This window comes from Mesoplodon densirostris, chromosome 4, assembly GCF_025265405.1.
Source record: "Mesoplodon densirostris isolate mMesDen1 chromosome 4, mMesDen1 primary haplotype, whole genome shotgun sequence".
NCBI classification, from domain to species: domain Eukaryota; kingdom Metazoa; phylum Chordata; class Mammalia; order Artiodactyla; family Ziphiidae; genus Mesoplodon; species Mesoplodon densirostris.
Window position 1 is genome coordinate 174,074,251 of NC_082664.1, and position 27,533 is coordinate 174,101,783.

The 27,533-nt window shown below is 36.9% G+C and overlaps 1 protein-coding gene and 1 pseudogene across 1 annotated transcript in view; one reads left to right on the forward strand and one right to left on the reverse strand.

The window, feature by feature from the left end:
* Window positions 1-27,533, forward strand: part of GPR158 (G protein-coupled receptor 158) — a 308,287-nt gene that overhangs the window by 189,126 nt on the left and 91,628 nt on the right. Inside the window, exon 5 of the mRNA XM_060095467.1 lies at window positions 15,307-15,375. Coding sequence (XP_059951450.1) covers window positions 15,307-15,375 — 69 coding nt within the window. The remainder of the gene's footprint in view (window positions 1-15,306; window positions 15,376-27,533) is intronic.
* On the reverse strand, window positions 685-1,339 carry LOC132489263 (THO complex subunit 7 homolog; annotated as a pseudogene).

Sequence of the window (27,533 nt, forward strand, 5' to 3'; positions counted from 1 at the left end):
ATTAATATTAATTGTACAGTGCACTGTGTTTGACAAATGCATACACCCATGTAATCTGTGCCTTTATCAAGATGTAGAAGTTTCCATTCTCCCCAGAGAGTTGTCTCTTGCCCTTTCCCAGTCAATCCCCACACCTCCCTCTCAGATTTCTATCACTGTAGATTAGTTTTGTCTGTTCTAGAACTCCATATAAATGGAATCATGCAATGTGTTGTCTTTTGTATCTGGCTTCTTTAATGTATACTGTATAATCTTTGAGATTCATATTGGCTGTGTGAATCAGCACTTTTCCCCTTCTATTTCTGAGTGGTATTTCATTGTAAGAATATTATTATAATTTGTTTATTCATTTTCCTGTTGGATGGATATTTGTGTTGTTCTCCTTTTTGATTATTATAAATCAAGTTGCTGTGAACATTCTTTTTGGTTTTTTGACTTGAAAGCATTTTATTAAACATTTTTGAATGTTGCTTCCTACTTTTAAGTATAAAAAAGGCATTTCAATATAAACAAATATATAATGAAGTCATCTTCCTTTATGTGAAGAAATATGAATGAACTGTGCATTAATATTTAAAGGCAAAGTAGTTCATTGTCAAAACTTTAAATATCTCAAGAGCACAACAAATTCTGAACACACTAAGATCATATTGCTACTTCAGTATCCTTGGGAATGGTGAGTGATTAGTTGGTCTGTGGTTTAGGATTGGTTTCCATGCTTGTTTCTTGAGCCTCTTCTACCTCTGAGAGCTTTTTATCATTTTCCAGTGTTTGTTGAAGTTCATGGATGGTGCTAAGAAGAACGTGAAACTGTTTCCTTCTCAATTCCAGCTTATCCTCAATACTTCATTTAATATGTGAAAGATGCTCTAATTCCTTACCCAGAGCCTGTAGTTCCTTTAATGTCTCATGCCTGTCTGGATGACACAGAATCACTTTTGCCAATGCATCATATTGTTGGCTCTCTTTTCGCATTCATTTTGCTTGAAGAATTTGCTTTTTGCACTCAGCGATTTTTTCATGTGCTGCAGCAATACTACCTTCTATTTCTTTGTAAATTTTTTCATAATTTTCCATTTCTCTGAGATTCATATCATATACCAGCAAACTTTTGCCCATTGAAAATTCACATTGGGACAGTGTGCTCAGCATACCGTTGGTACTGGCTGTATCCCTCTTCCTGGGATCCAGAGTTGTACCACTTAATGAAACTTTTCGCTAGCAGATTAATTTCCCCATCATCTCCAGTGCCATTTCCATCAATGAGGAGACGCTTCCGTATGACTTCATTATCAGTCACGGCTCCCACGTGCGCAGTGGTGGTAGCCACTGTGAACATTCTTATACAAGTTTTTTTTTTGCAATCAAATGTTTTCTTTCACCTACGAATAGAATTGCTTGGTCACAGGGCAGATGTATTTTTAACTTTCATAAGATGATGCCAAACCATTTTCCAAAGTGGTTGTACAGTTTGAAATTCCCATTTTATATTCCCATTAGCAATGTATGGAAATTCCCCTTGCTCTAAATCCGCTCCACATTTGGTATTGTCAGTCTCTTTAATTTTAACAGTTTTAGAAGGTATCTTTTTATAATTTTAATCTTTTCAACCTTTCTGTGAGATTAGAGTTTTAAACTGTTCTGTATTGTAAAAGCAATATATTTTACAGAGTTTGGAAAAGACTGAAAATTTAAAGCAATAATGTAAAAATTACCTATAAGTCTGCAATTTAGTTTTCTAAACATTTAGTATAAAATTATTTTCATATATATAAATTATAATCTTATACTCTTTGTCATTAAATATGCCCCCAAACCTTGAATTTTATGACATAATATTATTACACTATAGAGTATATTATAATTCATTTTACCATTTGTCAACTTTTTGGGATGTGGATTGCCCCTAATTTTGTCCCGATATAAATAATACTGTGTGTGAAACATTCTTTTTTTTTTACATTTTTTTAAACATCTTTATTGGAGTATAATTGCTTTACAATATTGTGTTAGTTTCTGCTGTATAACAAAGTGAATCAGCTATATGTATACATATAACCCCATATCCCCTCCCTCTTGTGTCTCCCTCCCTCCCACCCTCCCTGTCCCACCTCTCTAGGTGGTCACAAAGCACTGAGCTGATCTCCCTGTGCTGTGTAGCTGCTTCCCACTAGCTATCTATTTTACATGTGGTAGTGTGTATGTCAATGCTACTCTCTCACCTCATCCCAGCTCACCCTTCCCCCTCCCCGTGTCCTCAAGGCCATTCTCTATGTCTGCGTCTTTATTCCTGTCCTGCCCCTGGGTTCATCAGAACCATTTTTTTTTTTTAGATTCCATATATATGTGTTAGCATATGGTATTTGTTTTTCTCTTTCTGACTTACTTCACTCTGTATGATAGACTCTAGTTCCATCCACCTCACTACGAATAACTCAATTTCGTTTCTTTTTATAGCTAATATTCCATTGTATATATGTGCCACATCTTTATCCATTCATCTGTTGATGGACACTTAGGTTGTTTCCATCTTTGGGCTATTGTAAATAGGGCTGCTATGAACATTTTGGTACATGACTCTTTTTGAATTATGGTTTTCTCAGGATATTTGCCCAGTAGTGGGATTGCTTGGTCATATGGTAGTTCTAGTTTTAGTTTTTTAAGGAACCTCCATACCGTTCTCCATAGTGGCTGTATCAATTTACATTCCCACAAGCAGTGCAAGAGGGTTCCCTTTTCTCCACACCCTCTCCAGCATTTATTGTTTGTAGATTTTTTGATGATGGCCATTCTGACTGGTGTGAGATGATATCTCATTGTAGTTTTGATTTGCATTTCTCTAATGATGAGTGATGTTGAGCATCCTTTCATGTGTTTGTTGGCAATCTGTATATCTTCTTTGGAGAAATGTCTATTTAGGTCTTCTGCCCATTTTTGGATTTGAAGCATTCTTATAACTAAATCTTGTGTGTGATTCAGATTACTTCCTTGGGGCAACTTCCTGCCAGATCACACTGTTGTCTCATTGTCTCATTTGCAGTCTTTATAGCTCATTGTATTTAACAGAAATTCCAGAATAATTTAAAATCCCACGGTTGCTATCAGGTGTCCTTATCGTTTGCCTGCTTAAGAAGAATTCCTTCCTCACCACTATAGATGTTCTTTCTGTTAGGAAGTGATGCTCACGAATGTTGCTTTCCACATTAATTTCAGTTGTGATAAGTGTTCCACTCATGGAGGCACTCTGTGTGATGAGCACAGAACATGGAAACTTACCCAGTTTGGGTAGTTCTGTGAAACTCCTGTGTCTACCGCCTGGTGTGTAACAGTGAAGACACTTAAAAAACCCTATATTGTGTGAAAAGTCAGTGAAAGTAAGACCTGAGGAATGAGTTGATGTGAGCCAACTGAGGGTTAGGGAGGGCGGTGGAAACAGGCAAAGGTGAGGGAACAGGATGCACTCTGACAGCGCTAAGGTGGGGAGAAGCTGCATCTTAGAACTGAAAAGTGGCCAGGTTGGCTGAAGCATAGTGAGCGCAGGGGACAGGGGTGCTGGACGGGGCTGAAGGGGAAGCAAGGCCACGAGGTCCAGGCCTCTCACCTGATTCAGGATTTTGACTGTTACAGCTTGCAAGAATGTGATAACAATGACTGATATTAAATGTCCTTTTTTTCACTTTTCCATGCTTTTTCACCTGAAATTTTACCATGGCAGATATTGGCGTTGTGAATTTTTTTTTACATGATAAATTTTTGTTTATTCCCTTTTTCTCTGGACTTAACTTTTTCCATTTTTTTCTTCTTCTCTATCTTCACTATCTTGCTTTCTTCCCCCATAAATATAAATGCTTACTACATGCCAGACCCTGGAGATGATTTTTGAATACCTCTCCTTTTGAAGCTTGTGGTTAAGTCTCTTGTAGACAGACTCTAATTTGGTTGTGTTTCATCATTTTTTACCTATTCTGAGTATCTGCCTATCTCCCTCCATTCATCCCTTCTCTTCTTTCTTCTTTCCTTCCTTTTTTGGCATTTAGGATATTTAGTTGGTTATTACTTAAATAATAAATGAATACATTGTTGTACAAAATTAACACATAAAGAAAGATATAAAAGCAGTAATGAAAGTATGTTTCGTCTCACTTCTACTTCTCTTCCCAGAAAATATGTACCATCCATCAAAAGAGTTTGATCCCTGCATGTACACTCATACCATGCCTTTCACTAACATAGCTTTTCTATTTAAAAATTATTTCTAAAAAGTCCCTGGAATTCTTTCTCTGCCTGTACATATGTATCTTTTTCATTTTTTAAATAGCTTCATAATAGCATGGCATGTGGGTGAACCATAATTTGTATATTCTCTGTTACTGATGGATATTCCAATTGTTCCAACTTTTTAACTAGGTATTATACCAATAGTTCTTTGGTAAACATTCTTGTGCATATATTTTTGTGCAAACATGCAAGTAATCCTTAAGGATAAACCCCCTAGTTGTGGAGTTGTTGGTATAATCAAGTATAGACACTTAAAATTTTGATAGATACTTCAAAACTGCTTAATCAAAGGCTTCATCATTTTATATTTCTATCAGCATGAAAGTGCCCATTTTCTAGCATTCTAACCAGTAATTGATATTATCATTGTTTTTAACTTTTTGAATCTGATGGATTAAAAATGATATATTTTAAATTTACATTTCCCAGTTACTTGTGAGAGTGAGTACTTTTTTCTCATTTTTATTTCAATTTGTATTTCTGCTTTGAATTTCCTGTTCACAACAGGGCTGTGATTTTCCATTTCACATGTGTCTTTATATTTCAGTGGAGGTTAGTAAAGGTTGCTTCAGGAGCTGCTATCCATTGCTATTTTAAATGACAGCTTTAAAAGTTGGATTTTGAAAGTGATAGGGGCAAGGTTGAGTGATACCATTATATAATGTCAGTTTTGTCAATTTCCCTGGGCAAGTTTTTTAGCCTCTTTAAACCTCGGCCTCCTCATTTATAAAGTGGGGATAATAATAGTACCTACTATTTGTCATGAGGGTTAAATGTTTTTGTGAGGATTAATTAATGTAAAGTGCCTAGGATAATGGCTGGCACAGAAATTCGATTGTCATCATTTGTTACATAATGTTGTCACTGTTGTTACTTATTACCACTTTTATTATCAACATTTTGTTAAAGTCAGAGGTGTCTTTGGGAAAAATGCCACTGAATGAGAAAATTAGCAATACTAGGTACAATTTCAGGTCTCTCTTTTACCCAGTACAGTGGTTGTGGATTTACTCCCTTTCCCCAGAGTTGGCTTTTTCATTCCCAGAATTTATGCATTTATACTTCCTTCATGGTCTTAAAGATGTGGTCAAAAAAGAAACAAAGAGAAAACCATAGTAAGTGGATTATATTCATGGGGGCGGAAGGAAGCTGCTCTTCTGGACCTTAAAATCACACCTACACAGCATGTTGTGAAACCTGTCACATGATGAAAGCTGGATTTCAGAGGCACCTTCCTTATTATACAAACTTCTGCTTCAAAGACAGAAAGAATAAAGGGAAGCAAACCTACTCGCCTAGCTTGCCCTCAACAAAGGCTTAGGGGATTTTCTGAGGCACAGATGTGTGTAGTTATGGTGAGATAGACTGGCTTTTAATGGAATTTAAATGCGCAACTGGGAAGAAAAGACTTTTTTGAAATATGAATTTCTTCTTTAAAAAATCTTCAACAGAAGATGAGGATGATGGGGTCCCTCTTATTCCTAAAAGGAGCCTCTGCATTCCAGTTTCTGACTGAACGTAGATACCTTGGTTTGCTTCCCTATAGGAACAGTCTCTGAGGAAACGGTCATAGACAGCGAGGTTTGGGGGCACCAGGAGGCCCACTGTGCTGAGAGCCTTGCTCTTAACTTGCAGAGTTCAAGGTCTTTTTGCCTTTAGGTTTTAAGTGTTGGCCATCTACTTTGTCTTCCAAATCCTACCTGGAGGAGCAACCATTAAACTACTATTAATCACTAACACCCTAATTGGCATTTATTGTATCCCTTTTATTTAAAGAAGGTGGGTAAGATTAAGGCCCAGAAGAAATTAGAAGTTGGGGATTAGGAGAAATAAGGGAATTCCTTTGAAATGTATGCCTAACTTGAAGAGGGCAGGCCTGGATGAGATGACAGAATTGATTGAAGTGATGGAGATGAAGACAAGAGTGAATACAGAGGCAGGTGTCTCTGAGGAAGCTGAGAGGACAATGACCCCACCCATGCCTGAGTCCGCTCTGCCTGCCCCCATTTCACCGCCTGGTCCAAGAATTGATCCTACATTGACGGTTTCTTCTATTTCCCTCCTCTCTCCTTCTCCCTCCTACCTCCTCTTCTTAAGATTTTGACCATTTAACTTACCCTCTAAGTTGAAGAGGAGCCCATGGATTAAAAGTGAAGGATTTTCTCTCCACTTGAGTGTGCATCAGCATGCATTACCTTCTCACTCATTTACTCAGGGAAACAGTTGGTCAACAAAATTTGGAGGGGGTTCTGGAAAATACCAAAAGTAAAACCGGGAATATTTCATAAAATCCACTTTTATTTCTAGCCTATAGATGTAGATTTTAGATAGTTTGACTACAAAATAGGCAATTGATTACCATTAACCAGGATGGGAAACATGAAGAGAAAAGCAGATTGCAAAATGGAAAAATTTAGTTTTTGAAATCTTGAGTTTGAGGTGCCTATGGGTTATTCAGGTAGAACTGTTTTATAGCCAACTGAAAATATGGCTCTGGAGCTCCAGAAAGAGGCTTAGGCTGAAGATACAGATTTGGAGTCATTATTTTAAAAAGCTTCAAATATTGATTATTTATAGAAAACTGCTTTAGTAATAGTTCATCTTTCAATGAGGTTAAACACAATTGCTTTTTAAAAAATCTATTACATTGTAAAACTTTTTTCTAAATTTTGGTTTTATAACATTGTTTTAACTTTTCAGTGATTCTCTACTGTCAAATTTCTGCTTGTACTTAATTATTTCTCTTGTATCTTTTTGATTTGATAGTCTAATTCAAATGCATTTGTATAATATATTTTAGAGCAAAGAATAACTAAGTAGGATCCAACAAAGAGAAGAGAGAAGACTAATTAAAATAACCCTCAGTTAGTGTGACCTTTTTGTATTCTATATTAAAGGGTTAGCATCTATTTCTAATTAAAACATGAATTTATTATTTGAAAATCTTTCCTGAACCATGTTCATAATATAAAATATAAAACTTTAAAATATCAAGATAATTATTAATTGTAAATATGTTATGACTTGCTAATAAACATTAAGACTAACCGAAGTAGCAGAATTTAGTGAAACAAATGGTTAGAATTGACAATCACAATGTAAACAGGATGTTAATTAATATGACTCCCATTTTTTCCACTTTGTCTTTTACTAAACAAGTTTAAGAGTGATACAGTCCATGTGAACTGAATTTCATAATACCCATTTAACAGATCTTCTTAATGCACCCAAGTTTGACAAAAATCAGAATCCAATTTACTCCATCTAATCTAGAAATATTTATACTATTTTAGAGATAGAGTTTCGAATTCCTGTTTCTATCATCTTTGCATCTAAGTAGCAGTCATTTTCCCACAACCCTTTATAATCTGCCTTTGTTTTTGCCTGTCAGATATAATACTGCTATTTTAAATTTCTGAACCGCTTACTCTTCTTGCAAGTAGGGGGCATCTCTTACTCCACATTAAATCATCTATTTGTTTATCTACCAAAATGCTCATCATATTTCTTTGTACATTTGTAAATGTCTTATCTGAATGGAACTTTTTGTTAGACCATCTCCAAATATCAAACACAGTATGAAATATCTCTTCATTTTACACTCTGTCTAGTCATTCCATGCACTTCCAAACATGCTATAGAAGATAGACAATGTGTTAAAGACAAGCTTAACAGTTCTAAGCAATTCTGTTTCTGTTCTCACATTTTTTTCCCCCATTTAAGAAGCCTGAGGAGAGTTGATGTTGTCCAGCTAACATCTAATGGGCCCTATTGCCTGTGTGTGAGCAGTAGTATTTTAAAGTAGTCACCTTATAGATCACAGTGTTCAACATACCAAATTAAAAAAAAATTCTGAGATTAGAAAGCTCAAATGATGAAGAAAGATTGCTTAGATTTGTTGCTACTTAGCAATCAGGTGAAACTGAGCAAAAAATGTCATCTCTTGAATTTCTCTGGGTATAAAATATACTTAAGTTTAAAAAAATGATTGGTGTCAGACTAGATGATATTTGAGTTTGCCTCAGTATAACTAAGATTGATTTTTGAAAAAGTAAAGTGTTTTGTCTCATTAATATCAAGTTTTAAAGTACTTAATACTTTATGTTTTAATTATTATCATTCCATTCCATTTTCATGAGGGGTAATTTGTTTTTTCAGTGATCTACTTTTTATTTGAAAATATATCCATTACTCAATAGCTTTTAATCAATAATAGAAGACTAAGCAAATGACATATTTTGTTTCAATAATTTTGTGCCACTTTACTTAAGTAATCCTTCTCAAGGCAAGATTCTTTTTGTAATATTTTGGTCTGTACCATTCACTTCGGTGTGATTTTTTGACACTTGAGAGAATTCATCTCCATTTTGTGAAGTATGAATTACTCTATTTATTAGTATTGAAAAAAGGGAATAGGAGGTTGCAAATAGATTATAGAGAAGTAGCAGCTATTTTTGCGAAGAAGCTGTGGGAAAAATGAGGACAAATCAGGACATAATCGTCTGCATTTTGGGAATGCATTCCAATGGCATCTTGCTGGGGAGGCTGAGTGCGGGAATGCCAAAGTCTAATAGGAAGTGCTTTGGCATTTAAGTTGCTTTGGTCATAAGCACAGACGGGTGACCCTGGCTGAGTAAAGGTGATCCAAAATGTTCCTTCTCATACAGCCTAGTTATTCTGCATCTCTGCAACGGCAGTGAGAGTCAACCACTTTGCGTTATAAAATCAGGCACTGAACTCCTAAAAGATGAGACACTTCTAGGTGTCCACATCATCTGAAACAAAGCAAAGGGGGAACAAGGCAAGCATCTCACTAAATCCTGCAAAGCAACCAGGAGACGTTTCTGCCCAGCAATGCATGGTGAACCATAACTAACAATGCATGACTGGTTGTTTTTTATTTCACATATATAAAATATCATTGACTTTTTTCTTAGTGTGCTGTACTGTTTTAAAGAATATGAAACTATGTATACGTTACTCTGAGTTTTATTTTTGGATAAACTTATTTTTCTAAAAGGTCTTAAACAACACCATTGCAAATTACCATATCATACAAAAATGAGCTTTCTTATGAAGTTTTAGAAATATAAAAGGATTCCTAATTAAGGCCATGGGACAATTTGTTTCAATGTTTCACATAAAACTGTCAGGAATTTTAAATCGCCTAGCAACTTTTTTTATTATTAATTAATTAATCATTTTATTTTATTTATTTTTGGCTGAGTTGGGTCTTTGTTGCCACGCGTGGGCTTTCTCTAGTTACGGCTTGTGGCGGCTGCTCTTTGTTGCGGTGCGCGGGCTTCTCATTGCGGTGGCTTCTCTTGCTGCAGAGCACGGGCTCTAGGCACACGGGCTTCAGTAGCTGTGGCCCACGGGCTTTGTTGCTCTGCGGCATGTGGGATTTTCCCGGACCAGGGCTTGAACCTGTGTCCTCTGCATTGGCAGGTGGATTCTTAACCACTGCACCACCAGGGAAGCCCTAAATTGACTAGCAACTTTAAAAACTAATATCTGAACCAAATTCCTTAGTTGTAGTTTATTTTTAAATACTCTAATAATGCTACATATTTTTTTTATTGTAGTATTACATTCAGTTCTGTTCCTTTGGGTAAGAAGGTGACTGAGGGACAGATTGGATGTACAGAGGAAGTCGCCCTGACTTGGGACCAGCAGCGGTGGATGATGGGACCTTGTTCTGTTACTCGTTGGCTGAGTGAGCTTAGATATGTTGACACCACCTCATCTGTCTGCCCATGAAAGATTATCCATGTCGATTGACTGAGAGCCTGCTCTGTGCCGGGCAGCATGATTACTAATCTTTACAGCAGTACTTCATGGTGGGCATTATTACACCCATTTTATAAATGAAGAAAGTGAAGCTCAGAAGGTCAAGCAGCTTGCCCAGGGTCACACTACTAGTGAGCCGCCAATGCTGAGATTCTGAACTGTCTGCAAACAAAGCCCATGTGTTCATTCCACAAATTTATAATTCTCTGAGTTATTTATACTTCACTTTGGGAATCTCTATCCTGACCATATTCTGCTTTTTTATACCTTTTTTACTCCTGAGAATTCTTCTGAAAACCTGTTATTGATTTTTAACTAACCACATTTTGAGCAATTGTTCCTTGACACATTTTTCTAAATCTGACTGGTTTTTCAGTGTTTCATCACAGATCTTCTCAAGACAAACTGATTTCATGTAGTCTGTCAAACTGGATGAGTCTGTTCTTATCCCTTTATATAATTGTAAATAAAATTATTGAAAATAGTATCCTCTTACCTCTCAGTGTCAGGATTCTTTTCAGGATATCTTGCCTCTAATATACTGTTGTGTAATTATTTCATCAGGTGGTTGTCAGGTTTCATTTGTAATCTCTCTGTCCATGGTTTTCTCTACAGAAATAGAAGAATTAAAAGAAAAAGTGCAGCTCATGAGAATGTTCTGCCAGAGTGGCAATTCTTTTTGTAAACGATGTAGAGTTACAGAATCCTGGTTTATCATCCAAACCTATGCTAGTTCATTCTTTTCAGAATCTAATTCTCTTGCTTTCTTATATTTTCATCGTACATGCTAAGATCCAGCTGTATAAAAACGTCTTCAGGCTTAGAGGTTCCTTTTGTAGTAGAAAGAAACTTTAATTGCTGCAAGGCTGAAGATATCAGCTGTGTTCAAAAATAGCTACACTGTTTTAGCAAGATATACATTAATTTCCCCAGTGGTGAAAAATGTTTAAAAAATATAAATGAAGTAGTTAGTCCCTATAGGATCAAGGAAATAATGACAAACTATTTTAATTACTTTTAGAATTTCAGACTTTAGCATTCTTATCGTCTTATTACTTCCAGTAAGTTAGCTTCCTCTGGGTGCTTACATCCTAGACAAATCCTAGGCAAATTCTGTGACAAGCTGTGCTGCATATTATGCCTCTGTACTTTACATCTGGAGATTATGGAATTTAGATACTGACTTTGACATAATTTTATAAAATTGGTGTAGTAAGATTAGCCCTTCTTTTTTGTCTCCAGGTTTGATATCTGGCTGCTGTAAATCCTCATCAGTCAGTTCTGAAATTTAAGAACTGGGGAAAGCGGGATGGGGTGGAGTAAGGTAGAATCTACTCTCCTCTTTTGTAAACTCTGGAATGATATTTATTAGGCTGTGTGGAGTCTAAGCCAGAGAATTAGGGTCAGTAGCTCCCCCAGGTTTATATTCACCTATAAGTGTCGTACATACATTGTTGGATCATTTTATGCATGTTGTCAGTACTGAATAAAATTTATTAAGTAGATATTAGTTAGGAAGGGCTTTGTTTAGAATTCTTTGCATATTGTGATACCTAATGGTGGAACTTTCTAATAGTTGAGTTGACACATCTTAGATGATTTTTCTTTAATTTTATTTATTTAATTATTAAAATGTATGTTACACAGCAGTATATGACTACATCTCCAAAGAAAGTAAAGTATTTCCAGATAAGTTGATCTATCCTCAAATCTACTTCTCCAGGAAATAAAATACATTGTTATCAGTTTGGTATATATCTTCCAGACCTGGATTTTATATACACACACACACACACACACACACACAGAAAACATATGGTGTTGCTTTGTATGTATGTGTTTTATATAAATAGTACCATACTTTGTATTGTTGATCATTTTTCAAGAAAGTTTTTCAAGCGTTTTCCAGTTAGCAGCTCTGGTTAAAAAGAGTTTCATACTACCATTTCTATCTCAGGCAAAATTGTGAAGGGGATGAAATTTTTTTCTTGGCCTCTATTATTTTGTGCATTATCTTTTTCATCCATCTTTGTTTTTCAGTCCCTCCTCTCTCCTTTCTCATCCTATCACTTAGACCTTAAGGAAAGGATTCCTATCCTTCACTTTGAACGTAAGTCAGTGTGTTACTTACAACACGTATATTAATTGTTAGCACCAAGTACAAAATAGAACGCTTTGTTCCAGTTAAAAGAACTTCCAGTACCAGTAAGACAGTGTGGAAATGTTTAGGGAGCATGAGATTTCTTCTTTGTCCCTGAAGTCCCACCTATTAGGTACCTGCTCATTCTGTGAGGCCATGAGCCAACTCAGCCCAAGCATATTTTGAGAGAAAAAGCACAGATTTTGAACAGGGCTTACATTTGATTATGGAACCATGTGTCAGAGTTCCAGTTTATAATTTGAAATCCTGGGGCTCCTCTACTCAACCAGGAGGAAGGCAATGAGGTATGAAGAGCTCGGCATGTCCAAATGAAAAGGAGACACATTATTTGCTCTGAGAATATGTAACAGCATGCACCACTGCAACTATTTTTATGTGGTAGTGATGGTTGTAACATAGCTAAGAGCCCAGTGGCCCTAAACAAAGAACTTCTGTGTTCCCTACCACCAGGCTTTTGCTCCTCTGGGGTCATTTTGGACCCCAAACTTTAAAAAAAATGTTCACAGCTACTTACATATACCTCTGTGGTTTTCAAATTCATGATCCTGCTGCTGTTTTCTACCTTAAGGAATGCATGCCTACTTATTACATATCAGGCAAGATGCCAGCCATTTTTATATACTTTATATTTTATCAAAGATGTCAGGTTTAATAAGGCAAAGATGAGGATACCCATTTTACAGGTGAGGCCATTGAAGTTCAAGGTCACCTGACTAAAGTGGTTGTTTCATAATTCAAACTGAGATGACGTTAACTGCAAAGTCTGTCTTTTCCATTAAGTCTTGCAGCTTCTTTTTATATCCCTTGTTTTCAAACAATATTGCATAGACTTTTTTTTTATAGGCAGTCTTGCATTATATTTTGGACTCACTCTAAGTTAGTGTCATTTTGGAGAAAGTTTAAAAACTAAACTATGGAGTATTCATAATTAGGTATGAATGTAATTTGCCGTGTTGGAAATTCTGCCAGCCAAAACCCATTTAAAGTCTTGCTGATAGAAGTTTTCTTTTCACTAAGAGCATCTGCTAGCTAAAATAATGACCAAAAGGGAGAAGCCACTCGAATAATCAAGTCTGTTCACTGACTAAACTTGTTTCTCTGTTCCCAAATTCTTAGATTAATGAAGACGCTGAGTTGTTTTGAGGGATTACACAAAGTATTCCTCTGTGTCTAGCAATGTCCTCCCAGTGTTTTCAAGAGGAATTAGAATTTTCTTTCCCTGGCTGTCCGGTTATCTGACACTTTTTTTGTTTTTAATGTAATGGACTTGTGGTTTAGCATTTCACTGTCTTTTTGTGGTTGCAAAATTAATTGAACTACTTAAAAGTATTTCCCTGTTAAGATATCATATTTACACCAGGTGTAATTTGTGTTTACATTTTACGTTGCATTGAGTGAAAACACTGGTGTTCTAGAACAACCTGTTTTTGTGTTTGTATTCTTAACCGATATGTTTACTCTATATTGATATTTGAACTCATCAAAGCAAAATTTATTATTCTAAATAAGATTGATAGTTTGGTCTTTCATTTCTTGTCACAGCTCTAAGCATTTTGCTTTGGGAAGAGAATACTGTTTTGAGTCTAACAAAATATCTTAAGATTATTGAATATATTTATGCTTAGCAAACTTTAAATAATCAGGAAGCTTATTTAAAAATCAACTTATTCTTTTGAATTTTGAGTTAATAATTTAGGCATTTCATAAAGTGAGATACCTCTGTTTTAAATGTGATTTATGTTATTTAAATAGTGAAGCTCTGTTAATGAGTTTTGGGAACGATGTTTTGACATGGTGCAAGATGTACCACTGAGATGCTAAAACCTTGTACATATTTTTGTTTTATCCACTGAAACCATTGCTCAGGTATTTGTGAAATGGCTTAGGGATAGCATTCAAAAATGCATTTGTGGAAGTCTCACCTCACACTAGTCAGAATGGCCATCATCAGAGAGTCTACAAGGAACACATGCTGGAGAGGGTGTGGAGAAAAGGGAATGTTCCTACACTGTTGGTGGGAATATAAATTGATGCAGCCACTATGGAAAACAGTATCCAGGTTCCTTAAACTAAAAATAGAGCTACCACATGGTCCAGCAATCCCACTCCTGGGCATGTATCCAGAAAAGAAACTAATTCAAAAAGATATATGCACCCCAGTGTTTATAGGAGCACTATTTACAATAGCCAAGACATGGAAACAACCCAAGTGCCCATCAACAGACAATTGGTTTAAGAAGATATAGTATATATACAATGGAATATTACTCAACCATTAAAAAGAATGAAATGTTGCCATTTGCAGCAACATGGATGGACCTAGAGAATATCATACTAAGTGGTGTAAGTCATAGAAAGACAAATATATGATATTACTTATATGTGGAATCTAAAAAATAATACAAATGAGTCTATATACAAAACAAACTCACAGATAGAAAACAAACTTACGGTTACCAAAGGGGGAAAGGGAGGAGGGGGAGAGATAAGTTAGGAGTATGGAGTTAACAGGTACATACTACTATACATAAAATAGATAAGCAACAATGATTTACTGTGTAACACAGGGAACTATAGTTACTATCTTGTAATAACCTGTAATGGAAAATCTGAAAATATATGTAAGTGAATCACTTTGCTGTACACTTGAAACTAACAATATTGTAAATCACCTATACTTCAATTAAAAAATCAAATTAAAAGAATATCCTTTTTGAAAAAAAAAAAGAAATGCATTTGTGGCTGATGTTTCAGCAATACAGGCAAGACTTTCTGTGTCTGTGAATTTCTTAGATTGGAAGGATCTTCTGAATAGTGTTCTCAGTTCAGTGATTCAAATTTTAGACAACAAAATTCCATGAAGCCACTGGCAATATCATTAAGTCTACCACCACCTTTATAGTGAGTCTTATTGCATGTTTCAGTTAAGTCCACCGGTCTGAAATATAAGCCAATTTCTGGTTATTTCCCCCCACCAAAGAATGTTGTTCTGCTTGAGGCATTGTCACAAGAGCTTAAATTCTTCCATGCCTAGAAATGTCAATTTACATTGACATTTTTATTTTTGTTGTTTTTAGAGCATCAGGGCATCGGGCCTTATCCTGTTGGAAACAATCCTTTTTGGGTCTCTGCTTCTCTACTTTCCGGTAAGTAACATATTTTTATAATTGCATTTTAAAAATACCCATTTTATTTTGCTATATACGTGTACTATATTATATATACTATATACTATATGTATATATGCTTATATATATTTCTATATCTTTATGCAAGTTTGTATACCTATATCTATATTGTATACAATGTAGATGTAGATATATGGTAGATATATAAACAAGGGCTTTACAGATATTTAAATCCTGGCTCTTACCTATTGGGTGACCTTAGACAAGTTGATTAGCATTTTTAAACTAACCTTGGTTTCCTCTCGTAAAATGGAGCTAATTATTCTTTTCTTCCCAAATTTGTGAGAAGTGTTAACTGCTTAAGTGAGCTCACATATGGAAGCCATGCTGTGTCTCTAACCAAGTCTGGGGAATAAAATATCACTTGACCAAGATCTGAAAGATGAATAGATGTTAGACGAGGAAAAGGTAGGCCTTCCAGGGCACCAAATTCTTTTTGGGTTTCCCCTTACCTCACTAACTGCTCCATTTCAGCCTTCTTTGCTGATTCTTAATCTTCTTTCCCACTTTTTACTACTTGAGTGTCTCAGGACTAGTCCTTGTAGCTTTTCTCAGTCTACATTCTCCCTTGGGATCTCGTCTAGCCTCAGAAGCTTTAAATGTTGTTGAATTGACAATGACTCCTAAGTTTATTATCTCCCGCCTAGACTTTTCCCCCAAGCTCCAAACTCACTTTCAACTGCTTACCTGACAGCTTCATTGGAAGGTCCAGTAGAATTCCCTGTCATGTTCCTAACTGAGATACTGACCTCCCAAAGTCAGCCCGTCTCTCTATCTCCATTGGCGGCAACTGTATCCTTCTGGTTACTCAGGCCCAACACCTGGGAGTCATCCTTAACAACTCTCTTTCTCTCACATCCATCAGAAAACCATTCAAAACATAGCAAAGATCCAGCCACTCCCCACCAGTTCACTGTTACTGCCCTGGCCTAAACCACAGTCACTGTCTTCTGAGTTATTGCCACATCTCTTCTTCCATGCTTACCCCCTACGATCTGTCTATCTTCAAAATATCAACCAGTTTGAATGCCAAACTTAGACCATGGCATTCCTCTCCTCAAAACTCTGAAAGGGTTTCTCATTTTCCTTACAGTAAAAGCCAAAGTCCTTAGGATGGCCTTCAAGGCCCGACATGATTTGGATCCTGCCCCTGCATTACTTCATTTTCTGATCATCTTTCCTGACTCACTGTTTACAAGCGTTCTTAATCTATCCGGGTTTTCTACTTCTCGAATTACATTTTATATTTCTCCTTAAGATAGAAATGTATTTAGGTATAATCATTTTTCTTTTTCTTTCTTTTTTTTTTTTTTTTTGCTGTACGTGGGCCTCTCACTGTTGTGGCCTCTCCCGTTGTGGAGCACAGGCTCCGGCTGCGCAGGCTCAGCAGCCGTGGCTCATGGGCCCAGCCACTCCGCGGCATGTGGGATCTTCCCGGACCGGGGCACGAACCCGTGTCCCCTGCATCGGCAGGCGGACTTTCAACCACTGCACCACCAGGGAAGCCCTCATTTTTATTTTTCCATACAATTATCCATATTACTTAAGTTTTCTAATTTACTAGCATAGAGTTATACACAGTAATTAATAATAGAAGCAATATAATAATACAAAGACTGTTTATCATGCCTGGTACTGTTCCTGTATAAATGGCATGTTGTACATTGTAACATTTAATCTTCCTGGTTGACCTACCAGGCAGGTATTTAACCAAAGTCATAGAATCACCCAGTTACAAAGTGAAAGCCTGAAATGACTTCAGTAATCTGAGTAATAATCTTAATCATCTGAATATCTTTTCTTGCTGTGCCATCATCTTTTTTGTGAACCTCTGCTATTTTAAAATATATTTTCTACCCAGTAGCCAGAGGGGTATTTTAAAATATCAAATATAACCTCTCACCACTTCTATAGCTTCTCAGTGTTCTTAGAATAAAGATCAAAACCCTGACATGGTTTATGATGTTATGTAAGTGTGGTCCTTACCCCACCCCTTCCCCCCAGCCTCATCCAATACTACTTTTCTCCTCACTTTCTGCATCTACCTACCCTGACCTTTCAGTTTTTAAATGAAACAGGATCTCTCTCATGGTAGGTATAATAATGGCTCCCCAGAGATGTCCACAGTCCTAATTCCTGGAACCTGTGAATACGTTACCTTATACGGAAAAGGGAACTTGGCAGATGTGATTAAATTAAGGACTTCAAAATAAAGAGATTATTCTGGATTATCTGAATGGCCCAAGTTTCCTAAGTGAAAAAGAGAAACAGAAAAGAGAGAGTCAAAGAGACAACACCATGAAAAATATTGGACTGGCTACTGCTGGCTTTGAAGATGGAGGAAGGGGCCACAAGCCAAGGAATGCAGGCGCCTCTAGGAGCTGGAAATGGCGAGGGAACAGACTCTCCCCTTGATTTTAGTTCCATAAAACCCATCTTGGGCTTCTTACTTCCAGAACTGTAAGATAATAAAACTGTGCTGTTTTAAGCCACTAAATTTGTGCTATATTACAGCAGCAACAGGAAACTAATGTGCCTCTTCTCATAGGACCTCTTTGCATGCTTTTCCTTCAGTTTTGAAGAATCCTCCTCTCTTCTTTCCCCCCATTCCCATCTCACCAATTCTTCTGCCTATTTAACAACTAGTCATCCTTTAGATTTCTACTTAAATATCACTTTTTCAGGAAAGCTTTCCTTGACTGCAAACTAAGTCAAATTCCTTATAATAACTTCTCATGGAATCCCTTTCTTAACCACACCTATCTCTAAGCATACATTCAAAAGTGCAATTATTTGGTTAGTGTCACTCTCCCACACAGACTCTAGTTCGTTTTTGTGTGGCTCACTATTGTACCTGCAGCACTTAGCCCAGCACCTGTCACCATAGTTGAAGCACAGTAAATACACAGTGAATGAATGAATGAGGTTATATTTGGATGCATTTAGAACTGTACCCTAAACTAGTGGCTATTGTCCTATTGAAATAGCCTCCAAAGAATCTGCTTGATTGTGGAAGACCAAGAATGATAGTCCTATTCATACTACTTTATTTAGTGCCTACAGCTAGGCATTAAAACACTTTTCAATGTTATTTTTAGATGTTAGCAAATTTGGGTTTATTTTTTACTTATTCATATCAAGTGGCCACAATAAGGAGCATGGCCTAAAAGCTATAGAATTTTAAAGCCTCTTAAACAGAAGAAATATTCTAGAAAAGAAGGACGTTTGAAAGAATAGGAAATGTTAGGCTGCTAAATGTTCAAAGCAGTTATTAGAGACCCTTTCCTTGACTGGGATCCAGTCTTGAAAGCCACCTAATGGACGTATACTTGTGATGATATCAATTACAAAGAAAAAGAGGAGAGAGAAATGGAAATTTAAAAAGAATAAAAGACAACACTAATGCTTGACAATTCTATTGTGCCTGGGAGGAAACAAACAGAAAAGAAGACTTACCAAACCAATTCTGTCCAACAGGAGCATTAGGATGCCTCATTGTGTTGACTTCATGTTTAACTAGCTGTCTAGTTCATCTTTCATAACACAAATTCTTTCTGCAACTGCTTGAAATATTAATGTGTAGCTCTCAATCTCATGCCGCATACCTTGGTTTTTAAATAAGTTAGGGTTCATGCTCTGATGGCAGAAAGGGCCAAGTTATTTATTGAAGATTTGGATGTAGCATAAGTTACAGGAGGAGAAAAGACATTTAAAAATTATTGATTGAGTATGGAAAGGGAAGTAATTTTATTTTAGGTGAGAGAATGGAAGACGATGTCTCAGAAATTGATAATAAAATCTTTGGCTGCATAGGGAATGTTTATGCACATGGGTGTATGTGCATAGAGCATTCTTGACAAGAATAATAGCATGGTCATTTGACCAAAGCCTATTGGCTTCCTTAGGTGTTGCAGAGCGAAGTTTATGACTTTGGGCTAGAGTTTTTGCTATAAGGAGGACCTCTATAATAAGTGATAAAGGTGATTAAGTAAACCTAATACAGCCAAATGATCTAATTATTTGATGGTGTAAATGTGACCTATATTTATCTGTTAAATATTAATATCTTATTACTTTCTCTGTTCCTTGTGTGGCCTGTACCAGAATTGCTCATAAAATTTTTACTTGGGTTTGCAGTTTTTTTAAACAGTGTTCTTGAGTAAAGTAGAATTGTTTTTCGGGCTGGGTAACTCCATGGAAGGACGCTTTGAGGAGATTCACGGTTATGCAGTGAGCCTTTTCTTCTTTTTATGCTGCATATTGTTGTACAGATTTGCAAGAATTAAGGTTATTTTTGCCTTTTCTAAGCAATCTTAGACTACAGACGATTTCATAACAATGCTTATATTGGAAAGTCCAAATTAGAGATTATCATCATTGTCTAGATAAGGACAAACCAAAATCTAACTAAATTTAGCATTGTTATAATTGGGTAGCAGAGAGCTGAAGCTTTTAAAACATTTTCTTACAGATTCTCAAAAGAGACTCATGATTTGAAGTCCACACATTTGTGAACAAACGATTAGTCCTCATAATCACCTAAAAAAACTTTCATACAATTTATAAAAGAAAGGAAAAAAGAGCTTTAAAAAAATCAACTAAACTATATTTTTCTTGCTAAATCACATAAAATGACATATTATGGATTAATAAAACATATTAAGTAATATGGAGTCTAGAAGTTTATTTCTGGCTTGACCAAACCACCAGTTTCGGCTAATAAAGTAAATTTTTTCCCTTTAATCTTCATTATCTATTTGATTGATGGATGTGCCTTTCTATACAGCACACCAGTACATGTATAAATATGGTACTTATCTTCAGGTTGTTCCCCCCACCCCAGCCCACCCCAAGTCTTATAAAAAACAAAAGCTGCAAAATATTAGTACTGGAAGGACATCAGACATAACTTAGTCTTGATTCATCCTCTGTTTTGCAAATGAAGGAAGAGAGGCTGAGAGAAATTTCAGCTCCTCCAACTTTCCTCGGCGAGGTGATGAGAAAGCCAGGACTAGACTCTAGTCTGTGGTTTCCTGGTCCAGCACTCTCTTCACCCTAGGACAGTACTTCTGATGGAGGGGATGGATGGGAGATGCAGATGGCATTAAACTGCGTCATCAGGGAGGCTCGTGTTCTGCCCGTTCCTCAGTCCCCTTTCCTCCTTAGGCCTCCAAGGAAGTAAAAGGCACAGAGGATAAAATGGGACCAATCTGAAATAGCTTTAGGTTTGGCACTAAGGAGTTTGATGTAAAACTCCTGTGAGCTCGGATGGACCGAGCTGTTGAGCCACGTGACGTTTCTGATATTCAATTGTTTTACCTACAAAAATAGATATTCTGTCTTTCAAACTTAATAAACAATCCCCTTAGACCATGTCAGGTTGGTTTCAGTGCCACAGAACCTCGCTCAGTTAAGAGACTGCTTTTTCTATGGTCACCCCAGAGCCTAAAACTAAAACTTGGACCTTTTTACTCCAGTGTAGAGCATGTGCAGCCTCCAGAAGCAGAGAAAACACCGGGAGCAAGTTGCTTCCACGCATAGAGCTTAAAGGGCAGGAACTAAAGGAGAGAGAGTTGAAAGTGGGGAGGGAGGGAGGGTGAGAATCAGACCATGAGAATATAGTTGAAGCGGCCAAGTTTCTCATCCGTTATTCTTATTTTTTATTTTGATGCTCAAATGAACCCAGAATTGGCCAGTGAGAGTCCCTTCAAGCTGGCTCCTGCCTTCTTTGGATGTGATTCTGCCATTCTTTGAGCACTTCCCGCCTTTCTAGTGCAACAGAAAGTACTTTCCCTACCCCAGCCCTGGAATCAGCCTTTTCTCCAAGGAGCTCTGGTGCTTTTTAGGGGGAAATGGTAGCAATTCAGTTCTGAGACAGATTCACTTCCATTGTGACAAACGTAGGGCAGAAAGTTGCCAGTTTTACAGCTAGGCCAGTGTTACAACTAGGCCAGTGTTTCTGGAACCTCAGATACCTAGGAGATTTTGTAAGGAAATTTCTCCTCAACTCTAAGATTCTATCCTTAAGACTTAAGATTCCATCCTTTAAACTGATCTAGACTACATCTTACTCAGTGCCATTTAGATCCATTTGGCTTGGTACCAGAGCAAAAGAGAAAAAGGAAATCGGAAGGAAAGTTACGACTCACGAGCACAGCAACGCTGTCAGAGAAAACAATAACATGGGGATGGCTGTTTCATGCCAAGATAGCTCAAAGCGTGTGGGGATAGAAGACTCTTAATCCACAAACAGCTAGAGGATTTCAGGAGTATTGGCCAAAATATTGAAATCAAAAGATGTCAGAGAACCAGACCGCCTCTTCAGGGGAGTTGGAAGCATGTGATGCCAAGTCACTTTGTTCTCTTCTCTAGTGTAGTTTAGAGGAGTAGAAGGAATGGATGTAAATGCCCTGGGGTTCTGTGCAGTTCTACTTCTCCCCTCGTTCCTGTGCTCCTCTCGCCTCCCAGCCTCCAGACAGAAATCTGACCTGATGGGTAGGGGGAATGGTTGTCTACAGGCAAAGGCACGGAGGGTATCCAGTGTGAGTATTCTAGGGTATTTGATGAAGAGTCTTGGGTCAGCCATGTGTCAGGAAGTAACTAATAATCTTCTTTTAGCTGAGAGACTTTTAATAAACCGAGCCTTAAAGAGTTGAGAATTGGACCCTTAGTTTGTCAGTGAAAAACAGCAGTTTTCATCTTTACTAAAATAAGTACCAATTCGACTATATGCCTCTTAAAAATACTTTGTTGTTTTTGTGAAATATAATAATTTGTTATTTACAAACTAGGACAAAATGGAAAAATATAAGGAAAAGGTAAAAGATCAACAAAAAGTTGTTACTATCCAGAAATAATCATTGTATACACTTGATCATTTTAGACATCTGTATATGCACGTATATAAACTGAAATAGAAAATGGATGGATGGTGGAAATTGAGATACAGATAAGATTACTCTGATGTTTTTTTTAACAAAATTTTAATTGTAATCTTTATTATTTTAATTAAAAAAACTGAGGTGAAACAAGTTACTACTGATGTTTAGATAAATGAATCTTCACAACAAGGATTATTAATTCTAAAAGATCTTTCTAAAGTTAAATTGGGTTAATTTTTTTTTCTTAGCTGTGTGTTTCACCTTTAGATAGTATCACTTCAATTCAGCTGACAGCTAAGAAATTGAACTCAGTTTCTTTTGCCCCATCCTCCCACTCTTTGAGTTTTGTTAGTTAATAATTTTTGAATTGTTAATGTTTATAATATGCAATTTTGAAACTGTAATTCACATAGTTGTTCAACCTTAGGTCTATATTTAATGTCTTCCACTAATCTTTGTAACCTGACTTCTTCAATCCTCAGTTCTTTATTTTGATTTGTCCCTTGGTTTTCATGCAGGAGTATTGAGTTCTGTAGTTCTTGAGTTCTTACATGCTTGAGAATCTCCACTCATTGTCCTTAAACATGAAGAATAAATTTCCTGTTTATAAAAAATTCAAGACACACTTCCTATTGCTCAGAATTTGTGTCTTTTGTCTGACTATTTCCAGATCTTGAAATAGCCTGATTTCTCCCTCCTATGGATGACTTGATATTTCTGCCTTGATGCCAATAAGTCGTTCTTTAGTCTTGCAATTAAATGATCAAACTAGGAGTTACCTTGACATTTATCATCCTGTTATTTTTTTTTTTCTTGGATCATGGTGTTTCTTTTCAATATATAGATGTAAGGCCACTTTAATTCTTGGAATGGTTTTAAATTATATCTTTAATTTTTTGTTTCTTCTTCAGGAACTTGAATTATGTATACATTGGATTTTCTTTTCCGTCTATATCTATGTTTCTAGTCATTAGTGTATCTTGGTCCTTTTCTATTTTGTTTTGTATGTTTCCCTCAAGATTTCATGATCTTCACACTATTCTCAATTGTGTTCTGCTTGAGTTGATCCCAATATTCCTTTGACCTCTCTTAAGTTTTTAATTTAATTTAATTTTCATTTTTATATTTCCCCCTTCCCTGGCATTTTTTGGAGTGATTTTATTTCTTTCTGTTTTTCTTTTCTCTTCTTTGATCTCTAGTCTCTTTTTCTTTGAGCTTCTTTATCAGAGGAAATGTTACCTGTAATTTTTTTGAGGCTATGAGAATTATTTATTTGAACTTTCATCAGTTTTCTTGGGTAATGTCACTTCTTTTATCCATTCTTCATCTGCCTTTTCCATCCAGTATTTAAACAGAGTCTATGCTGTTTCCTTTCTGATTTTTATTTCTTTTTCATTGGGATAATTCTTTTTTATTGTGGTAAAATATACATAAACTTACCATTTTAATAATTTTTAAATGTACATTTCAGTAACATTAATTTCATTCACAGTGTTGTACAATCATCACTATCTATTTCTATAACTTTTTCATCATCCCAAGTTAAAACTGTATCCATTAAATAATAACTTCTCATTCCTCCTTCACCCCCAGCCCTTGGTAAACTCTTTTCTACTTTCTGTCTCTATGAATTTGCCTATTCTTGGTGCTTCACGTGAGTAGCATCATAACACTATTTGTCTTTTTGTGCCTGGCTTATTTCACTAAGCATAATGTGTTCAGGGTTCATCCAGGTTATGGCATGTGTCATAATTTCATTTCTTTTTATAGCTGAATAATATTCCACTATATGTATATACCACATTTTGTTTACCATTTGTCAGTTAGTGGACATTTGGGTTGTTTCTGCTGTTTTGCCTTTACACCTAAGCTTCTATGAATATTGGTGTACAAGTATCTGAGTCCCTGCTTTCAGTTTTTTGGGTATAGGAGCAAAATTGCTGGATCCTGTGCTCATTTTCTGTTTACTTTTGAGGAACTGCCAAACCATTTTCCAAAGTGGCTATAGCAATTTACATTCCCACCAGCAATGCACGAATGTTCCAGTTTCTCCACATCAGACTTTTTATTTTCTCTTGTTTATTTATTTATTTATTTATTGGCGGTACGCGGGCCTCTCACTGTTGTGGCCTCTCCCATTGCGGAGCACAGGCTCCGGACATGCAGGCTCAGCAGCCATGGCTCACGGGCCCAGCCACTCCGCGGCATGTGGGATCTTCCCAGACCGGGGCACGAACCCGTGTCCCCCGCATCAGCAGGCAGACTCTCAACCACTGCGCCACCAGGGAAGCCCTCTTATTTATTTTTAATAGTCATTTTAATGGGTATGAAGTGGTAGCTCATTGCGGTTTTGATTTGCTGCTTTTCATTTTTGAATGAAGCAGTTTTTTTTCCAGCTATTTTATAAAGCATTAGGTGGAGAGCAGCAGGAGGAATAGGTTGAGTGAAGCCGCCTCTTCATTTTGAGATCACACGAAGCCCCATGGTTAGTCTGTATTATAATCTGGGACTGCACCTTCTTCTTTCACCCCACTTTGGCTCTGGCTCTTTTCCTTGGCTAGGGTGCTGCTTAGGTCCATCAGCGGGGATGGCTTGTCTCCAAATCTCTCTCCAATCTGGGATGATGCTGTGTTTCTACAGGAAAATTCCCCAGTTCTCCTTTGGCCCCCTATGCCCTAAGATTCATTCTCCAATGAACAGATTGCTTCCTGACTGAGCTCTGGATTAGGGATTTAACACCTCTACTTGTATTTCTTCATTTTGGTGCAACTTTAACTCTTGGGGCTTCTCTTTTCTCTTTTCTCCCTTAGTGATTCTCATCTATCCTCATAGCTTAATATACTCTCCACATGCCAAAACCAAATAAATTTATATCTCCAGCCTAAATCTCTTTCCTGAATTCCAGACGTGTATGTGCACCTACCTATTCAACATTTCTACTTGGATGTCTGGTAGACATCACAGACTTAATACATCCAACACTTAATTCCTCATTTCATCACCACCACCGGACCTGTTCTACCAGCATAATGCCCCTTCCAGTTGGTAGCAACTCCATCCTTCCAGTTGCTCAAGACAAAAGCCTTGGGGTTATCCTTGACTTCCGTTTATCTCTTGCATCCTGTATCAAGTTCATCATGAAATAATCCTGTTGGTTCTACCCTAAAAGCATATCCAGACCAAACCATTTCATACTGCTTCCACTGTTAGCACCCTGGTCTGAGGCACCATCGTTGAGCATTAAATTATTGCAATGACCTTCTAACTAGCCTCCCAGCTCTCCACTCTTGTCCTCCTGTAGTCTGTTCTCCACACAGCAGCCAGAAATTTCTTTTTAAACCTAAGTCAGCTACTCCTGCTCAAAACCCCGCAGTGGCTCCCCGTTTCATTCAGCATGAAACTTAAAAACTTAAAAGCCTACATAATCTGCTCACCTATGTCCTCCTCTTCCTCTGGAAGCAGAGTAAGCACTGGGCTCTTCCTTGTTCTCAGACAGGCCAGGCACCCTCCCATCTCACTGACTACACCAGCTATTCCCTTTGCCTGGAACACACTTCTTCCTCTTATCTATGTGACAATTGCCTCACTTCCTTCACAACTTTGCTGAAATATCTTCTCGGTGAAGTTCACCCTGTGGAGACCCTACTTGAAACCGCAGACTGCCTTGTTCCTCAGAGGACTTCTGGTCACTCTCACACTGGTAATATATATATATATTTTGCATAGAATTTATCACTTTATATATAAGTTTTATTATCTTTATTTCTTACATATATATATATATTTTTTTTAAATTTTCTGTCTCCCTCCACTAGAATTTAAGTCCACTCTTGTGTTTCAGCACCTGGAATAATGCCTAGAGCATAGTGGGTAGTCAACAAATATTTTTTGAATGAATGAATATTTTTCAGACATTCTTTATTGATTAACATATGGAGTACAGCTCTTTCCGTGTATTATTAATGATGGATTTTCATACCTTTTAAAAGTTACTTTTTACATTTTTAGTTATAATCATATTTTTAATTATAAATCTTTCAAGAGCAGGACCATGTCTGTTGCATCTGTTTCCATCACAGCACATTAAAAATGTGTTGAATTTCAATATAATTCTAACTAAAGCCATTACACATATGCACATACATGTATATGAACATATAGCTGTTTACCTCTGTCTTTATCTTTGTGTCTCTCTGCTTCTAGATCGCTGTCTTTATCTCTGATTTCCCTATTGGGAGGTGGAAAGGAATGTAGACCAATAATGAAGAGTCTTTACTTCTTGCTCACAAAGTCTTTCATGACCCGGCCCCTCTTTACCTCTTGGACCCCGTACTGTAGTGCACTCCACCTCTCTCACTCTGCCGCAGCAATACTGGCCTCACTGCTCTTCCATGAGCAGGCCTGGCATGCACCCACCCTACAGCCTTGGCATTGGCTGTCTCCTCTTCCTGGAGCACTCTTAACCCACATATCTTTGTGGCGAACTCCTGCATCTTCTTTAAAACTTTGCTTAGATGTCAGCTCTTCCATGAAAGGAAGTTAAGGAACTCATTATTTTGGAATAAACAGGAAGAAGTTAAATAAAAAATTATGACATTAAAGTGAGAATAAGCCACCCCAATTGCAGAGAATTTCTAATGGGACCAAATGGAGACAGATTCAGCGATGATGTGGAGGCAGGGATGTCACAATTTGGCAGTAGACTAGGAACATAATAAATTATCCCGAGAATGCCTTCAGAGGAACAGATGAGAGGTGCCGGCTCTGGCAATGACAGAGAATTTGACAGTCAGATGGTTTGAGTTGAAAGATAAGAAATTGTACCTCTGCAGCAATGTCATAGCTAGCCTGTTTTAGCTCTTTAGTAACAAATTATGGAAGGGGTAAAGTATCAGTTCATTTCTAATTCCCTTGCCAGAGATTGTGGATTAATGTCTTTACCCATGGGAAAAACATGGGTAAAAAACAAGGAAACTCTGTCTCTTTTTCAGTGGTTACTATTTCTCCCGTGCTTACAGAAATACACTTGAATTTTCCCGTGCAGGCCCAAGACACATAAGTAATTAGCTATTTCTGAAGTTTGGTAAGTTATTTTCAGTGAATAAATGGCTAAGAAATTTATACTTTAGGTTTTAGGTGTTATATGTGAACATGTGGTTTTAGAGAGCTTTAGTCTGTGGGAAACATTCTCAGAATTGTCAGACATTTGTATTAGCTGACTGCCACTGCTGTGAC